This window comes from Capra hircus, chromosome 4 (assembly GCF_001704415.2).
Source record: "Capra hircus breed San Clemente chromosome 4, ASM170441v1, whole genome shotgun sequence".
In the NCBI taxonomy this organism is placed as follows: Eukaryota; Metazoa; Chordata; class Mammalia; order Artiodactyla; family Bovidae; genus Capra; species Capra hircus.
This window is the reverse complement of record NC_030811.1, coordinates 114,537,858-114,555,809: the sequence shown is the minus strand read 5'-3', so window position 1 is coordinate 114,555,809 and position 17,952 is coordinate 114,537,858. Positions and strand designations below refer to the sequence as shown.

Sequence of the window (17,952 nt, the reverse complement as noted above, 5' to 3'; positions counted from 1 at the left end):
GGTTCCATCATTGAGTGAGTAGGCTGAAACGAGTCACTTTTTCAGTTTCTGAGTCTACATTTACTTTTCTGCAAAACAAAACAAAACAAAACAAAACAAAAAAACAAAAAAGGGTACGTTAACTACTGCCTGGGGAAACTGCATAATTCTTGGCTTACAATTTGTGTTTCTTGATTGCCTAAATGGGTTATTTCAGACTATGAAATAAACTAGTCTGTTATATATATAGTATACTCATAATTTCATAAAAACATTACTGTATACTTTCACTCTTTTCTTTTTAATTGTAGGAAAATACATGCTTATGAAGGAAAAAATCCCTCAAATTACACAGAAAAATAGTTGTGTTCTTTTGATAAGGTAAATAAAATGGGCAAACAAATATGCTAAGAAAGTATATTGAAGAACAGTTTGCCTGAAATTATTTCCAAGATTTTTTAAAGTAAGAAATTAATTATTAAATGTTATATAAAATTGAGAAATGTTTATATTTTCTGAAAATTGAATTAAAACTTAGGTGTAACTATTTACAATTTTTTTTACTCATCAGACTGTGTCAATAATGTGCTTAAAAATCCTGATTATTTTTGATTCTGTGTCTAAATCTTGTGGCAGCCACAGGCTTTATGTACTTATCTGAACCTAACAGGTAGGAATTAAATAAAATGTATTCCTTACACCAAAAAATGCCCATGTGCCACGCAGTTAGACCACATCTTCATTTACGTTTTCTGAATGTTAGTAAAACTTTGGTTGAGTACTCTCAGCTCGCATGACTGTCCTGTGTCACTTAATGTTCAATGAGATTTATTACTTTTAAAATTAGGCATGTGGACTTAATTGCCACATTTCTGTTAGGTTAGAACAGCAGGTTCTTTGCAAATTCAGATTGAAGTTTGACACTGGCGCTGGCAGATTCTTTACGTACTGAGCCAATGGGAAAGCCCTAAATATAGGCAGCCATCAATTTTTAACACTTTTCCAACAGGCTGTGGAAATCTGTATGTAGATCAGGAAGCAACCATTAGAACTGGACATGGAACAACAGACTGGTTCCAAATAGGGATAGGATGTATATTGTCACCCTGCTTATTTAACTTCTGTGCAGAGTACATCATGAGAAACACTGGGCTGGATGAAGCACAAGCTGGAATCAAGACTGGTGGGAGAAATATCAATAACCTCAGATATGCAGATGACACCACCCTTATGGCAGAAAGTGAAGAGGAACTCAAAAGCCTCTTGATGAAAGTGAAAGAGGAGAGTGGAAAAGTTGGCTTAAAGCTCAATATTCAGAAAACAGATCATGGCATCTGGTCCCATCACTTCATGGGAAATAGATGGGGAAACAGTGTCAGACTTTATTTTGGGGGGCTCCAAAATCACTGCACATGGTGACTGCAGCCAGGAAATTAAAAGGCGTGTGCTCCTTGGAAGGAAGGTTATGACTAACTTAGACAGCATATTAAAAAGCAGAGACATTACTTTGCCAACGAAGGTCCATCTAGTCAAAAGTATGGTATTCCCAGTAGTCACGTATGGATGTGAGAGTTTGACTACAAAGAAAGCTGAGCACCGAAGAATTGATGCTTTTGAACAGTTGTGTTGGAGAAGACTTGAGAGTCCCTTGGCCTGCAGGGAGATCCAATCAGTCCATCCTATAGGAAATCAGTCCTGAATATTCATTGGAAGGACTGATGCTGAAGCTGAAACTCCAATACTTTGGCCACACGATGTGAAGAACTGACTCATTTGAAAAGACCCTGATACTGGGAATGATTGAAGGTGGGAGGAGAAGGGGACGACAGACGATAAGATGGTTGGATGGCATCACTGACTTAATGGACATGAGTTTGAGTAAACTCTGGGAGCTGGCAGTGGACGGGGAGGCCTGGCTGCTGCAGTCCATGGGGTTTCAAAGAGTTGGACATGACTGAGCAATTGAACTGAATTGAACTGAATGAAAACTTTCATGTACTGATAACTCAGTTCATTGATTCATTAATTCATTAGATACTATCAAGTTGTTTAATCATGTAAAAAATACAAATGTGCAGGAGCACTGACAACTATGTAAGAAGGTCTAAGATAAGAGATTTACATTCCAAAAATAGGAAATAAATACCAACACTATAGACTTGCTTTATCATCAGTGAGTACCAGTGTCTCCTCAGTATAAGCAATGAATTATGTTCAGCATTAGAAAGTTTACACCAAAACATTCCCTGGAGGAGGGAAAGACTACCTTCTCCAGTATTCTTGCCTGGGGAATCTCATGGGCAGAAGAACCTGGGGGGTTACAGTTCATGGGGTTAGAAAGAGTTGTACACGACTGAGTGACTTTCACTTCGCTAAACTTCCCTGACTTACATCAGAAATGGCCAATTATTGTCTTATGGCTGCTGAACCTAAACTCTGCAACAGTAGGGATTGGGTAATAGCCTGAATCAAAGAGATTTTAAAGAATAGAGCAAAATGAACCATAAGGCAAAGTACGCCATGATTTTGAAATCATGCTTAAGTACACTGTTCACAATAGCCAAGACACAGAAGCAAACTGAATGTTCATTGACAGAGGAGTGGATAAAGAAGATGTGGTATATATATGATAGAATATTACGCAGCCTTATAAAACCAATCATGCCACTTCCAGCAGTATGGATACAACTAGAGATGATTGTACTAAATGAAGGAAGAGAAAGACGGATATATGATACCACTTATATGTGGAATCTAAGATATTACACAGATGAACTTATCAACGAAACAGAAATAGGCTCACAAACATAGAGAACAGACTTGGGGCTGCCGAGAGGGGGCGGGGTGGGGGAGGGATGGATGGGGAGTTTGAGATTAGAAGATGCAAACTGCTGTATAGAGAATGGGTAGACAGCAGAGCCCGCCTGTGCAGCACAGGGAACGGTATTCCATGTCCTGTGATAGGCCACAACGGAATACAAGAAAGAATGCACTTATATGTGCAATTAAATCACGTGGCTGTACGGCAGGATTAACACAACAGTGTAAATCAACAATAGTTTAATTTTAGAAAGTAAATCGTGCTAAAATAAGATACCAAATGAATAGTATGGTGGGGCATGGAATGACCATATAATTTGGACTAAGGAAGGAAGGCTCCTCACGAGTAATGACCCTTAAGTTTCATCCTGAAAAGTGGCTCTACTCTCCCAGAACTGAAAAGGCAGGGGTGGGAGGTTAAGACATAACTCAGAGCACTGTCTGAGGCACCCAGGGCCCAAGTGCTATGAGCCAGTGGGTGGGTCGGAGTGTGGACCAGGACCTATTTGTGAGGACACTAGTCTGCCATGCTGAGGAGTCTGGCAGTTCTGTGTGCAGTGGGGAGAATTCAGTCAAAATGGAAGTCTATGTTTAGGGAAATAAACTAGACTGGGAGTTGATTTGCAGTGAGGAGCATGGAGCCGTGAGGAGCAGCAGCTGGAATGGGAAAAGTACGAACCATAAAAATGCATTGTGTCTAGAATGTGTGTATTGCTTGCTGTAAACCAGATTATTCAGGGAAAATGACTGCATCAGCCATGAGAGTGCTAGTGGGTGGGCATCTAGTAAGAACATTATGCTCCAAATTACACTGGCCAGAGAAACCATGTGCTGTAATCAGTGGTACCACTAATGGGGCAAGTGGGTGAAGAATCTGCCTGCAACCCAGGAGACACAAGAGACTCAGGTTCGATTCCTGGGTCAGGAAGATCTCCTGGAGAAGGACATGGCAACCCACTCCAGTATTCTTGCCTGGAGAATTTGGTGGACAGAGGAGCCTGGCGGGCTCTAGTTTGTAGGGTTGCGAAGAGTCGGATACGACTGAAGCGACTTAGCACAGCACAGCACTAATGGGGATGCTTGAACTGTCCCGTGTGTCAGTGGGGTGACATTTGAAAATAAAAAGCAGATGATCTCTTGCCTATTAAAGCAAATAGAGTTGTTACTATTTAACTAATTTGGCTTGTGTCTATGCTTTTGTTTTCACTGTTTCAATCATCTATATTTAAAATAATTGATGAAGTTTTCAATAATGCTTGTTAGAAACTGTGTATTTGCATGTTTCAACTAATGGACACATTACAAAACCCATTTCAGTGCTTAAAAGCAAAACAAAATAATCAAAAATATCTGAATTCTCTGAAAAATTTTGGATTTATTTTTTAACACTATAGATATATAACACCACATCGGGGGAGTGAAGAAGAGAGTTTATTAAACATTCATGATGGCAAAAATTTTTTAATGTTGAGAATTTGTCCTTTAATATGTTTTCCTGCACACCAGAGATGAAGGCATAGAAGGTATGACAAGATTAAAAAGAAAATAATCAAATGCAAATGAGTTTCAAAGCATATAAACCTGAAGGCAAGCACATGCTCACCTCTCCATCTGGACTGCAGGTTTGGCACATCGCTAAGGGTACAGCTAATGTCTGTTGTGTGCAATAGTGAAATAAGAGCTTTGGTAACTCCCCAGGGCTTTTGTGTAATGTACAAGTACTGATGGATCCATCCAACAAAGAAAGAGCCTATAACTGAAAGAATGACTCTACTTGGAAATCTAAAAGGTCAGATTAGAAAGTTCCAGAATCATTCTACTGTTACACAAGTACCTTCATGTTTTCAGATATGTAGTTTGAATAATTTGAAGTGAATTAACATAATACATTGGTAAGCATGAGTTCCTTTTTTTTCAGTTGAATCAGTCATTCCGCAAGATTTATTAGGTATTCATGGAGCAGACCTATTTGAATTTTAAGAATTGTCGTTCTCCCACCACTTCTGTGGGCTTCCCAGGTGGCACAGTGGTAAAGAACCCACCTGCCAATGCAGGAGACATAAGAGACACGGGTTCCATCCCTGGGCCAGGAAGATCCCCTGGGGGAGTGTGCAGCAACCCACCCCAGTATTCTTGCCTGGAGAATACCATGGACAGAGGAGCCTGGTGGGCTACCATCCATGGGGTCACAAAGAGTCGGATATGACTGAAGCGACTTGGCACGCACCACTTCTGCTCTTGAATTTTGAGGCTCCTTCCTCAGTGCTATGTCCATACCATCATATTTTGGAATCAGTAACTTTAACCTGGAATCAGTAACTTTAATCTGTCCCCTATTTATAATGCAGGTTTTGAGGTCATTACATTTATTGAATAGAGCAGTTTCATCATTATAAATCTCAGCAAAGTGTTCTATGGAGAAGAAAGGTGGAAACCAAATCTCCCTCTGATGTATTTTATGGATGTGAAAGTCTAAATCAACACTATGAAATAAAGAACCCGAGAATCACACGTTTCTCTTGGACAACAGTACACGTGGTAACATCCTGTATTGAGTCTGTGCTGTGTCATTAATCCATGTCCTGCTCTGTGTTTGGTGATACATCATCCTTACGTGGAAAGAGGAGGGGGCTTAGCTTATTGAGATGACTGCCCCAGGACTCCGACTCTGAGAAACACTCCTGGGACCAGGGTGGGCCACACGACTTTAGATGGTGTCCCAGGATCACATCAGGTTCACTCTCTGTGTGCAACACGGCAGCAGGCTACCTGAAGTTCTCACTGAGCTCACTGCTCCCTGGGGAGAGATGACGTCACCAGGGGAAGCAGGGGGACTCTGGGCCGCCTAGGTGGGGTCTCCAGCGGCAGCGCATCCCCTGGGTCCCCTGGGAAGCAGAGAGGCTGCCTGCGTGCCGCAACAACCCTACTTCCCCAGGGCACTGGGCCGTTTGTTGGCAGAATCATACCTTTGTATAACCTTGTCCCATAAAATGTTTCCCTGGGACGATGGAGAGATGGCTGATGTCTAGTAGCCCTTAACGCCAAAAATTAAATTTTGGAAAGCTGATCATACCTGAGATCGTCTAGGTGGCACTTCCCCTGAGGATTTTCATGAAAAGCAGTGTGCAGAACCCATCAGGCCCAAGATAAAAATGAAATACAAGCATTTATAAGTTTCCAGAGGATTCAGTTAGCAGTGGCTTTGCAGTTGACTAAGGTCCACATGGGTCAATATTTTAGTGATGACAGAAGCATCAAATTTGCTTGACTGTCATTCACACTTTATGACTGAGTGATTTCTTTGTGTGGAACGAAGCCTCTCCGACTGCCTCTGCTGGCCTCTAGCACAGCTCCCAGCACAGCACACAGTCATTTCTTATTCATGTCACACCAGAGGCCAAAAGTCCATTAAGGCAGGAAACCGTGGTTTATTCCTTTTTTGTGGTCACAATTGATTTGTACTTAATGGACGCTTAATTTAAATTTTGGAATAAATGCCTGGGACAAAAAGCTTTAAAGATGTCAAAGAGTGACCATAATTCTGCCTTTTCTCCATAAACTGATTAATCTCTGGCTACCTTTTTCATCAATGTGCCAAAGGCTGATGTGATTGATAAGGGCAGAAGTATTCTCTAACACACACTGATCAGATCAGCGGGGGCTGGCACTGGCTTCCTTCATCCGCATGAAGAGAAATGGAGTCAATTTGGAAGGACACGTAACTCCAGGAACATTGCATGTGACCTTCAGTGCTATTTTAATATATTCAACAGAACTGCTTTCTCACTTGGCTCTTGCAGAGTGAGGAACATGGGGCTTTCATTGAGGACTGGACTGTGCCAATCGTGGAGGAGAAAGGATCAGTCCCAAGAGACCCACGAGTCTGTGGACTTAGCTGGGTTGTCTGTACTGCATGTAGACTGAAGGCATAGACTTGTTCGGGGGTTCAGTTTCCCTTACCACTCTTCCACGAAACAAGGGTCCCCTATTTGCTTTCTTCAGCATGGGGCACCAGTAATGCAAGTTGCCCAGCCTATTGTGTTCCTCAGTTTATGGCCTTATGTAAAGTCATGCTTAGATGAAGAAGTAAACTACGTGAAATTACATATTTGTGTGCAGCTACCCATGGCCCACGGTGTGGGAGCTCTGAATGAACAGAAAAATGGTGTACTAGTTACCTTTGTAGCTGCATCTCCCAAATGACTGAGCATGGAGATAACAAAAGCAGAAAGTTACAAGAAGGAAGTACTAATATTTGTGTGAATTAGACCGGATCCTTTCCCTGGTGGCTCAGAGGTAAAGCCTCTGCCTGTAATGCGGGAGACCTGGGTTTGATCCCTGGGGCAGGAAACTGCCCTGGAGAAGGAAATGGCAACCCACTCCAGTACTCTTGCCTGGAAAATTCCATGGCTACAATCCATAGGGTCGCAAAGAGTCAGATACAACTGAGCGACTTCACTTTCACTTTCATGTAAGGATCAACACTATATCCATCTCTATAATGAAACAATTTGGACAGGATCCCACCTGAAACTATCACAACATTGTTAATCAGCTATACTCCAGTGTAAAATAAAAAGTTAAAAAGAATTTGGACAGGATCTCAGGAAAAATCCATTCTCTTATCTCATGATCCATTCACGGGTGCAATATTCTCAAGATTCGAAGGAGAATCAGCGACTGCAAATAACCTCGTGTGATGGAATCAGGACTGAAAAAGAAATGCAGGTACACAGCTCGGACAGTTGACAACACAGCATTTTTAATCTGTATCTATAGAAAACATGTATAGAAGCTCTCTAATAGAGGGATTATAGAAATACATTTCATATATAATAGTGGACTTCAGTGTACTTACTGTGAAAATAGCACATTTATTTAGAGACGGAATTTTTTTTTTGCCCAAAGTTCTTGTGGATGTTTTGAAATATGTCCAGTTCTTTCTCTTGCAGTCTTTGTGACCCAGAAAAGCAAAAGGACCCGCAGTTTTTCACGATTCCTCATCGAAAGTCTTACGCATTTGGCCGGCGCCTCCCAGAGTCGCCCAGAAGGTCCCGGCGGGACAGGGTTCTAGCAGACACCGAGGCGCGAGCGGCCCGCCCTACATCTGCCTGCACTCGTGTCTGGTGCACATGGCCTGGCGCTCGATCCGCCAGGTCCCCTCCTCGTAGGTGCAGTGACAGATGGTGCACTCGTCTGTCTTCACCTCTCTCCCGGCAGGGATGACAGCAGTCTCCGCAAAGCAGTTTGGGCCTGAAAAGAAGAAACAGGCTGTACTGATGTATGACACGTGTGCATAAGTATACCACAGATTTAGCTGGGGGCTTTGCTCTCCCCTACAGGTTTTATCCACTCTCTTTCAAGAAGGACGGTGAAAAAGTTACCGTTTCAGTCTAGGAACTGCTCCCACTTTTTTCCTGAAATGCAAGCCATGTTGTTGAAAAGTTTTATAAGTGAAAATCCTGTGACTTTCATCGACAGACTATTCTGTTATGGGGCCAAATCTGCAATTGCTTGATTGAATTAATTCCAAGTCATCACACAAAAACTTGATTCATTGGGACTTTCAGAGAACCAGGCTTATTAGGAGAGACAAGCATATTGATCAAACTGAGCTAAACTCAGTGTTACCACCACATACTTAGAGCAGGTTTCAAAAGTCAGTGGATAGAACAGCCACCTGGATGACTCTAGAAACCCTTATTGCTCTTCCCACCCCCAGGACTTCTGACTCACAGGTTTGGGCTGCAGCCATGGAACCTGCTTGGATAACAAGTTCCAGGTTATGCTGATGCTGGTCTGGGGCCACATTTTGAGAAGCACCAGCTTAGCCGGGACTAAGGGTCCATTGTCAGCAGTCTTTCTGGAGAACCGAGGACCCTTCAATTCTCAATCCACACCCCGTACAAGCTTCTCTACCAACAGAGGTGCACCGTGCATTTTATTCCATGTAAAATCCAGGACACAAAGAGATGGGTATCGGGGAGATTTCCAGTGTGAATTATTTCCATTGGAGCAAATGGTTTCTATGTTACGGTTCACACCCCCAACTCAGAGGGGAACAACTGTGCAGACTCCAAACCTTCTAAAATGAAGACTTACGTCCTCACTGCAGCCCGAAGAGACGTGCTGGCCCTGAGTTTCAGCCCGGGGATCTCATGCTCGTTCTTACTTCCTTTGCTTCTAAAGTCTCTGACAATATGCTCACACCAAACCACATTCAGTGACACTTTTCAAGTCATCAAAAAAATTTACAAAATTAAAAAAGATAAATTACTTCACTAAAACTCCAGGATAAAAACTGGCCTTTTTATAATTCTAGTCAGAATAATTCTAAGCAGAGTACGCATGTTTCAGTGGCTGCGGTCACTGTAGGACTCTGGATCTTTCTTTGTCAATGATTTGCAACCACTGCAGTCTTTATATTCAATTATCCCAAATTCAGCTGGCGAGAGAGGCCAGACGTCAGGCTGCTCTGCTCCCAGGTCCTTTGCCTAACTCCGTCAGCTGCTCTCAGCCTCCTCCATGTCTACACCAACAACATGTTTCAGCTCACCTCAGCTCCTCTGGAATCAGCCTCTTCTCTGAGGGGCCAGGAGTCCTTTGGTAGAAAGGAATTTTGAGCATCCGAGACCTGATTATTGCAAGTGCCTGATATTACTGCGGTGACATTGCCCCCAGCCCCTCTCAGTGGGCACAGGTAGGAAGGCACACACACACACACACACAGAGGTTTTAAATTGCGAGTGTACATTATTAGAATTCAAAATCCTTTCTTCTTAGATTTTATATATGTATATCTTTTCTCTTACAATGAAACAGTTCAAATTTAACATATTTATTTGAGTGATCCCATTAACTCAATTATACTTAGATTTTAAATTATCTACCTTCTGTTGCACTGAGACTCTTTATTAAACCATAAACATGTTGGGATTTCCTGGCAGTCCAGTTGTTAAGACTCCCCGCTTCCACTGCAGGGGAACGCTGGTTCAATCTCTGGTCAGGGAACTAAGATCTCACATGCCACATGGCCAAAATAATAATGATAATAACAACAATTAACATATCCATCTATTTTCTCTCTTACACAGTTACACAAATGTTTTAAAATGACACCATAAGTGTTACTCCTAGTAAAGAAAAAAAATTTTTATAGTTCTTACAGTCAATGTATTTTATTCACAAGTCGCTCAGTCTTCTCTCTCTGTGGTCCTAGGGACAGTGATGTGTGGAGTGAGGTTTATCTGTTTCACTGTATCCTCCCCCTCCAATCTTCCTTCCTCCTCTGCCACCTGCCACCCCAGCCACTGCAGTAACCACTTTTACTAGTTCTAATTTATCCCCTAGGGTAACTTTTTTTTAAAAGAGTAAACAAAGTATTCATCTTTCTTTCACAAAAGGTAACATTCTCCTAACTATGTATTTGGCTTTTTCACTTCTTATTTGTCTTGGGGGGGTCACTCTACTTCTGTACACAGAGCTCATGTGAGGCAGCGGCCCTGTGTCCCCCAACACAGGTGGTCAGTGGGGACTTGGATGCTGCCCCCTCACCCCGTCGTGTATAGGAAATGCTTAAATGTGAAGTGTGTTTGTTATCATTTGTTTCAGGCAAGGAGATATGGTAGAGCCAGGCTCTCAAGAAACCACTGACAGCCTCCTAGTAATATCTGTACTCATGAGGAAAAGCAAAATCCCACATAAACACCAAGTGTTCAAAAAGGAAAATTAGGGGAATTCCCTGGCAGTCCAGTGGTTAAGAGCTGGCACGTTCACTGCTGTGGGCCCGAGTTCAATCCCTGGTCAGGGAACTGAGATCCTGTAAGCCCAATGGTGAGGCCAAAAAAAGTAATTTAAACACATGATCTGAGAAGGGGAATGTAGCAACTCACACTGTCTCATATAAGAAAGTCTTTGCTCTATAAGCTTTCAAAATACTGTGTATGGCAAAACCAATACAGTATTGTAAAGTAAAAAAACAAAACAAAACAAAACAAAATACATATAACGTCATCTCCCTATTGTTGATTGATGAATAGTAAGAAGAAACCCTGATTCTCAGCCTCACTGAGATCAACTCTGGATAAATTTCGGGGCAAAGTGCTACAAGCATCTGGACCATCAGAGGTTTATCTCCCAGGCCTGCAATTAAAACAGAGTTATAATTCCTGGTAAAATTTTATTATGACAAAATTCTTACATTTTTGACCATTGTTTCATGTGGATTATGTCCTATAGCCCCTTCTCAACACCTTGTAGAACCATCTGTGTTGGTATGCACACCACGAGGGGATGGTTTTGTCCAACATGGCAAGATTGACAGAAGGGGAGAGGGATTTGTGTTCCAACTTTGTGCATTTTGTTCAAAAGTCACTTAACTCTTTTTCTTGTCTCTGTGTGGTTGTATCAGTGACACAGAGTTAGGCTGTATAATGTTGACCCCTGAAGAATTTAAAAAATAAATTATATATATATATAATTTATTCTATATAATTTATATATACATATATTTTATATAGGTTTATATATATATTTTATGGGCTTCCCTGGTGGCTCAGATTTATATAGATATATAAATATAGATTTATATATAGATAGATTTATATAGAGAGATCTATATAGATAGATTTATATAGATATTTATATTTTTCTGTATATATCTCTATATACGTCTCTATAAAATATATGTTTTATATCTATCTATCTATCTATATATATAGATATATATATGCATATATGGTGTTGCTTTAGTCAGTAAGTCTTGTCCAACTCTTGCAACCCTTGTTCTGTACCTGGCCAGACTCCTCTGTCCATGGGATTTCCCGGGCAAGAATACTGGAGTGGGTTTCCATTTCCTTCTCCAGGGAACTTCCCGACCAGAAGTTGGAATCCAGGTCTCCTGCACTGCAGGCGGATTCTTTATTGACTGAGCTATGCGGGGATCCCCATATATGTATAGATAGATGTACTCACACACATACATCAAAGGAACTGATGGGTACAGTGGGTGTGTACACGTCTGTGTCATTTATCACAGGTGTAGCTCCATGTGACCACCACCAGAACCAGGACAGAGCTGTTTCATCACCTCAAACTCAGAGTTGAAAACCCAGGTTAGGTTTTCATCAAGTACAAGTTATGTTTCCCTACCGGGCTCTGATTCCTATGGAGGTCTCTGCTCTGCTGAGTTGTGACACTATATTTGTCTCTATGTCTGCAATTTTAGGGGGATTCAGTTTGCTTTGTGATCTTACTTTTCTGATGGATCTAAAAAATATTACTGATGTTTCAGTTTGTTGAGGTTCTCACTTGTGTTTAGGAAGAAAAGGTGACTGGAAATCCTATAGATAGATTTTTGAGCCCATTTTGCATTCCTGGAGAAAACAATCCCACATGGTCATAGCATAAAATTCATTTTATATATTGTTGCACTTGACTTGCTGATATTTTGTTGAGACATTGTGTTAGCACATATTCATTAAAGATACTGATTTGTACTTTTAAAAAATATTGTTTTGTTGAGTTGTGGTATCAAGATAATACTGACTTCATAGAATGAGATGGGAATTATTTCCTCCTCTTCTATTGCTGGAAGGCTTGATAGAAGTGATATTAATTCTTTAAATGTTTGGTATTTTTCTCCAGTGAAAACAGTAGGACCTGGAGTTTTGAGGGGAGTTTTAAAATTATGAATTCAAGTTCTTTAATAGCTTTTACACAGATTAAAAAATTAGTTGCTCAATAGTGTTGCTCTTTGCAACCCCATGGACTGTAGCCCACCAGGCCCCTCTGTCCATGGAATTCTCCAGGCAAGAATACTAGAGTGGGTAGCCATTCCCTTCTCCAGGGGATCTCCCCAACCCAGAGATTGAATCTGGATCTCCTGTGTTGCAAGCAGATTCTGTACCATCTGAGCCACCAGGGAATCACCCTTCATACAGATTATCTGTATCATATTGAGTAAGTTGAGGCAGCTCATATTTTTCAAGAAGTTGGTTCATAACTTCTAAACTGGTAAATGCATGTGTGCAGAACTGTTGTTAGTTCTCCTTTATAATCCTCTTAATTTCTGTGAGACCCATCACGTCTCCTGTTTTGTTCCTGATCTTAGTAGTTTGCATCTTCTGTATTTTTTCCCTATGTCTTGCTGGTGTTTTATCAGTTTTATTGCTCTTGGAAAACCAGCTTTTTATTTCATTAGTTTTCGAAACTGGTGTTCGGTTTTGCTTTTAGTTCTTCTCTTTACTATTTTATTCTTTCTATTATTTTAGTTCGTTTACTTTTCTTTTTCTAGTTTCTTGAGTTGGTGGATTATATTATCAATTTGAGAATTTTCCTCTTTTCAAGTGTAAGTTTTACTTCCATACATTTCCCTTTCAAATCTACTGTAGCTGTGGTCGCATAAGTTTTGATGTGTAGTTGTTGTCTTTTCATTTTCATGGAACACTTACTTTAATATTATAGACCTGCAGCCCAAGAACCACTAAGAGACTTGAGAAAAAATACCACATATGAGAATCTGATGAACTAAAATATAAGTCACTGAAGAGAACCGTGACATACAGAAGCAGATTCTGGTCACCACAGTTATTCAGTGTCAAATAAACCTTCATTAGAAAGTAGGAAATAGAGAAAAATAGATTTTAATCTTGACTAACTAATATAACTATGATATCTAACTTTCTTATTTATATGGTACTTTAGAAGAAATACGAAGCATGCAGAGTTTTATAAATACGGAAATGAGATTTAGACCATTAGTCCAAGTCACATGACTCATAACTAATTACTGATACATTAAATTCTGTTGATCTGGCCCGGCCATTATTCAAGGACCCTCAGGCTAAAAATGGCTGATTTCAGAATGCACACATCATATAATGTTTTCTTGCTGAAGAACAGTTGTGCAAGTAGGCAGCTGATGAGCATTGCTGAGCTGAGCTTTTCTGTGTCCTTCTGACTTCAGAGCAGGGGGGTCATGGTGGGGGGTGGCTGTTGTTCACATCACCTGGACCCCATTCATATGGGCACCCCTTCACTGTGACTGACACACAGTGTCAGAACAGTTAGTGTCAGGCCCAGCCCAGGCCCCGAGGTGCCAGTGGAGAGGCTGGAAGACAAGGAGGTCTCTCCCCCAGTTATGGGCCCAAATCAAATCTCCCGAAAGGGAGTCTGTGTTGAGTCCCCAGCTTTGTCCTAATTACCAATGTGAGTAAAAAGGTGTGGCTGCCATATCATTACACAAAGGGTGCTGCAGCCATCAAACCATCACATTACAGCCACCAGATGTGAGCCCTGGGGGAACACAGCATGGAGACAGGAAGCCCACCGTCTAGCCCTCATCCACTGCTGCCACCCCACCCCACCCCCAAAGATGGACCCAGAGGAGACTCAGGTTGAGAAAGCCCAGGACTGGCCCCAGGTAGCTAAGGTGTGGATCAAAGGAATGATTTCAGTGAGCCCAGACCCTGCATCTTCCCACAAACAGAAAAGTGATAAATTCCTTAACTTGAGATGTCTGGTTTTCCTTAATTAACAGTAATCTTTTGATGTTCTGACCACCTTGTCTCTGTTGCAAAAGTTCCTATATATCCTGGTTCCTTCCTTACCTCCTCAGAGAAGTCCCTCAGATTACCCTGAGAGGCTGATTCCTGAGATTAAGTCCTCAGTTTTGTCCATCAAATAAAACATCATTCTCAACTTCTAGGTTGTGCTTTTTTTTTTTTTTTTCTCAGTAAACATTAGTACAACCCAGCCCAAGATAGGTGCATTCACTGAACTAACAATAAACTAGGCTGAGACTCATGAATTTCAAACCCAGCCTGGATCGCTGACACCTGTAATTAAGCATTCCTCCCAGCTGCTCCTGTGTCTCTTGCCTGTCGCCATGCCCCCTGCTCCCTGTACTCCCCTTGGCCCCGATGGGGAGCTCCTGGGAGCCAGAGCCATGATCACCTTGGAGTTGCATCCCAGGGTCCAACACTGCACCTACACAGAGCCAGAGCTCAGGACAGGTATACCTGAGTGACAATTTTAGAATAAAATAATAAATTGACTCAAGAAAAATAAAATTCCTGTGGCTATATTGATGGGTAAGCTGCCAACATGGTGTAGATTTTACAGGGACTGGTGAGTCACAGGAAGACAGGATGTTAATGAAGAAGGGCCCAAATGGGTACCTGGGGGCTCTTCTTCCTCCTCGGAGAGTGAACACTGAGGAAGAGAAACCAGGGCAGCTGACCTTGTGTATGTTTCAGGTGACTTTAGATATGTCAACTAAAAAATGCACAGTCTAAAAGTTGCAATTATGTTTCATTTGGCACGTTTTTGAGGACTGTAGCCTGGGAAGCAGCCTCTCAGTGAACTCCAAGGGTCTGTTCCGAAGAGATAAAGGAGGAGCCAGGACACATGGGAATTTTTGCTGAAAAAAATATGTAGTTGAACATCAAAAGATTATGCTAATCACAAAATCCAAACATCACAAGTTAGTGATTTTAGCCCTTTCATGTGTATGGGAAGATGCAAGAGTCTGGGCTCACTGAAAGCATCCCTTTGATGTGCATCTTAGCTACCTAGGGCCATCGTCCTGATTTTCTCCATCCTGAATCCACCCAGAGGGTTCGTGTCGGGCTGAGGGGGCAGCTACGGTGGCCGATGCCTTGGTGGCCCCAAATTTATTCTTTACTGGAATGGCAGGTGACAGATATATTACTGGTACTTGGAAAAGGATTATTTCCTGGCATGCCATTTCTTCCACTCTTCGTGATACTACTGAGGCTTCTATTTTGAAGGCTAAACTTGATGATGTGCCATCATATTTTTTTTTTTACATTTTTTTATTTTTATTTTTTTTTAGTGGCTGAGGGATTTTATTTTATTTTTTATTTTTTTTACTTTACAATACTGTATTGGTTTTGCCATACATTGACATGAATCCACCACAGGTGTACATAAGTTCCCAGCCTCCCACCACCCTCCACATATCATCTCTCCGGGTCATCCCAGTGCACCAGCCCCAAGCATCCTGTATCCTGTATCGAACCTAGACTGGCGATTCGTTTCTTACATGATATTATACATGATTCAATGCCATTCTCCCAAATCATCCCACCCTCTGCCTCTCCCACAGAGTCCAAAAGTCTGTTCTTTACATCTGTGTCTCTTTTGCTGTCTTGCATCGTATTGAATAAAGGTAGGCCTAACTACCAGAGTAAGAGGATGAATCATTTAAACAGCCTGGCCGCAGCACCTGTGTTTCCTCAAGTAGGTGAATGTTTGCACCTTGTGTGTGGGATCAGAGGAAAGCAGGAGAAGACAGAAAATGCTGTCAGAATCTGGGACCTTGGCCAGTAGACTGGTCCTTTGAAGGAGGAGGTCCCAGGGCCTGGGGACTCAGAGCTATCACAGGAGAGGAAACCAGGAGGTGGCTGCAGGCTGGTGGCCTAGATGGAATCTGGGGATGCTCATGAGCATCCCTTTGGGTCCTGCCTGCACCCCAAGAGTGGATAGTGAGTCCCAGGAGCTCAAGCCTCCCTCATCAGCTTTCCACAGTGACCACTAAAACTATATTGGAAGAGATGGTGTAAATTGGAAATAAATGAAAACAATTAACGTAACCTCTAAATATTCTATCTGAATTCAGTAAGCCTTAGAAGGCCTTTGGCAGTGGAAAATGTGTATGTACCCTGTGGTCATCATTCACATGTGGGATTCTGAACTAGGAGGGCCAGCTGGCTTATTAGATTATACCAGAAACTTTGCAGAGAAAGATATATGTTTTGCAAAAGAAAGTCAGATATGCAACCTGAATTCAAATCTCTTGATTTCTCTAAGTTTCAACTTTCCCATCTGCGTGTTGAGGGGGTCTGAACAAAAGATCTCCAGAATCTAATATTTGTAGTGTGAACATTCTTCACCTCAATTTTTCCACCTTGCAGTTAATACTCAGGCATCTCTTGTAGAAAAAACGGAGAGTAAACAAACAAGAAATGGAATATTTCCTGTCATATCAGGATGGAATCACAAAGATGTCACAGTCACCAGGAATTCCAGCCACTACAGACGGTGAGCTGGTGAGCCCTCAGAAAACTCAGGACGGAAGGAATACCTGCCTTCTAGCAGCCATCAGACTGCAGCCATTCCCTATGGTGAGCCCTGAGGAAACTCAGGATGTGGAAACACAGGATACTGGCCCCAGATAGCTGGGCCGCGTACAAAGGATTGATTTCAGTGAGCTCAGACTCTTGCATCTTCCCATACATAGAAAAGTGCTAAATTCCTTAACTTGGGATATCTGATTTTCTTTAGTTCACAATAATCTTTTGATGTTCACACTACCTGTCCTTTGCTGCAAAACTTCAATATAACCTTTCTCCTCCCCTTGCCTCCTCAGAACAGTTCTCTCAGGGTCACTTGACATGCTATCTCCTGGACTTAAAGTCCTAAAAGTTCCCACTGGGTAAAACATAACTCAACTTCTAGGCTGTGTATACTTTTTCAGTCAACACTATCCTACAGGGCTCCTTATCATCTTCTCCTTACTCATTTGGGAATAGTCAGTGTTGAATGAAAAAAAAAAAAAGCACAACCTAAAAGTTGAGAATTATGTTGTATTTGGTAGACAACACTGAGGACTTCAGCCTGGGACACAGCCTCTCAGATAAATGTGAGGTTCAGAAGAGGTAACAGGTGGTCGGGCAGGATATACAGGGATTTTATAAACAAGACCAGGGAGTTGGAGCATCAAAAGATTACTATTAATTAAAGAAAACTGGATATCCCAGGTTAAGGAATTCAGTGCTTTTCTACCAAGGGAAAGGTGCAAGAGTCTGGGCTCGCTGAAGTCATCCCTTTGATCTGAACCTCAGCTATCTGGGGCCAGTGTCCTGTGCTCTCTCATCCTGAGTCTCATCAGGATGCACCAAGGTGGGGGAGCGGCAGCGGCTGAGGGCTTGCCAGGCTGCCAGGCGGGCAGCCTGTTTGTCTCCATCCCGAGTGCCCTAAGGCCTTGCCTTAGGGGAAGCTGTAACGTGATGATGGCTTGATGGCTGCAGTATCCTTTGCTTGGCAGCAACATTTTCCATTCACAGCATGATAGAGTGTATGAAAAACTCTCCTACTGAGATCAACTCTAAGGTTTGGATAAAATATACA

At 41.9% G+C, this 17,952-nt stretch overlaps 1 protein-coding gene across 2 annotated transcripts in view; it reads right to left on the bottom strand.

Annotated features, from left to right (window-relative positions):
* Nucleotides 7,540–17,952, bottom strand: part of VWC2 (von Willebrand factor C domain containing 2) — a 124,493-nt gene continuing 114,080 nt past the window's right edge. For both annotated transcript variants that reach the window (XM_018047448.1, XM_018047449.1), the window contains exon 4: nt 7,540–8,052. In XM_018047448.1, the coding sequence (XP_017902937.1) occupies nt 7,901–8,052 (152 nt within the window). In that variant the 3' untranslated portion in view covers nt 7,540–7,900. The remainder of the gene's footprint in view (nt 8,053–17,952) is intronic.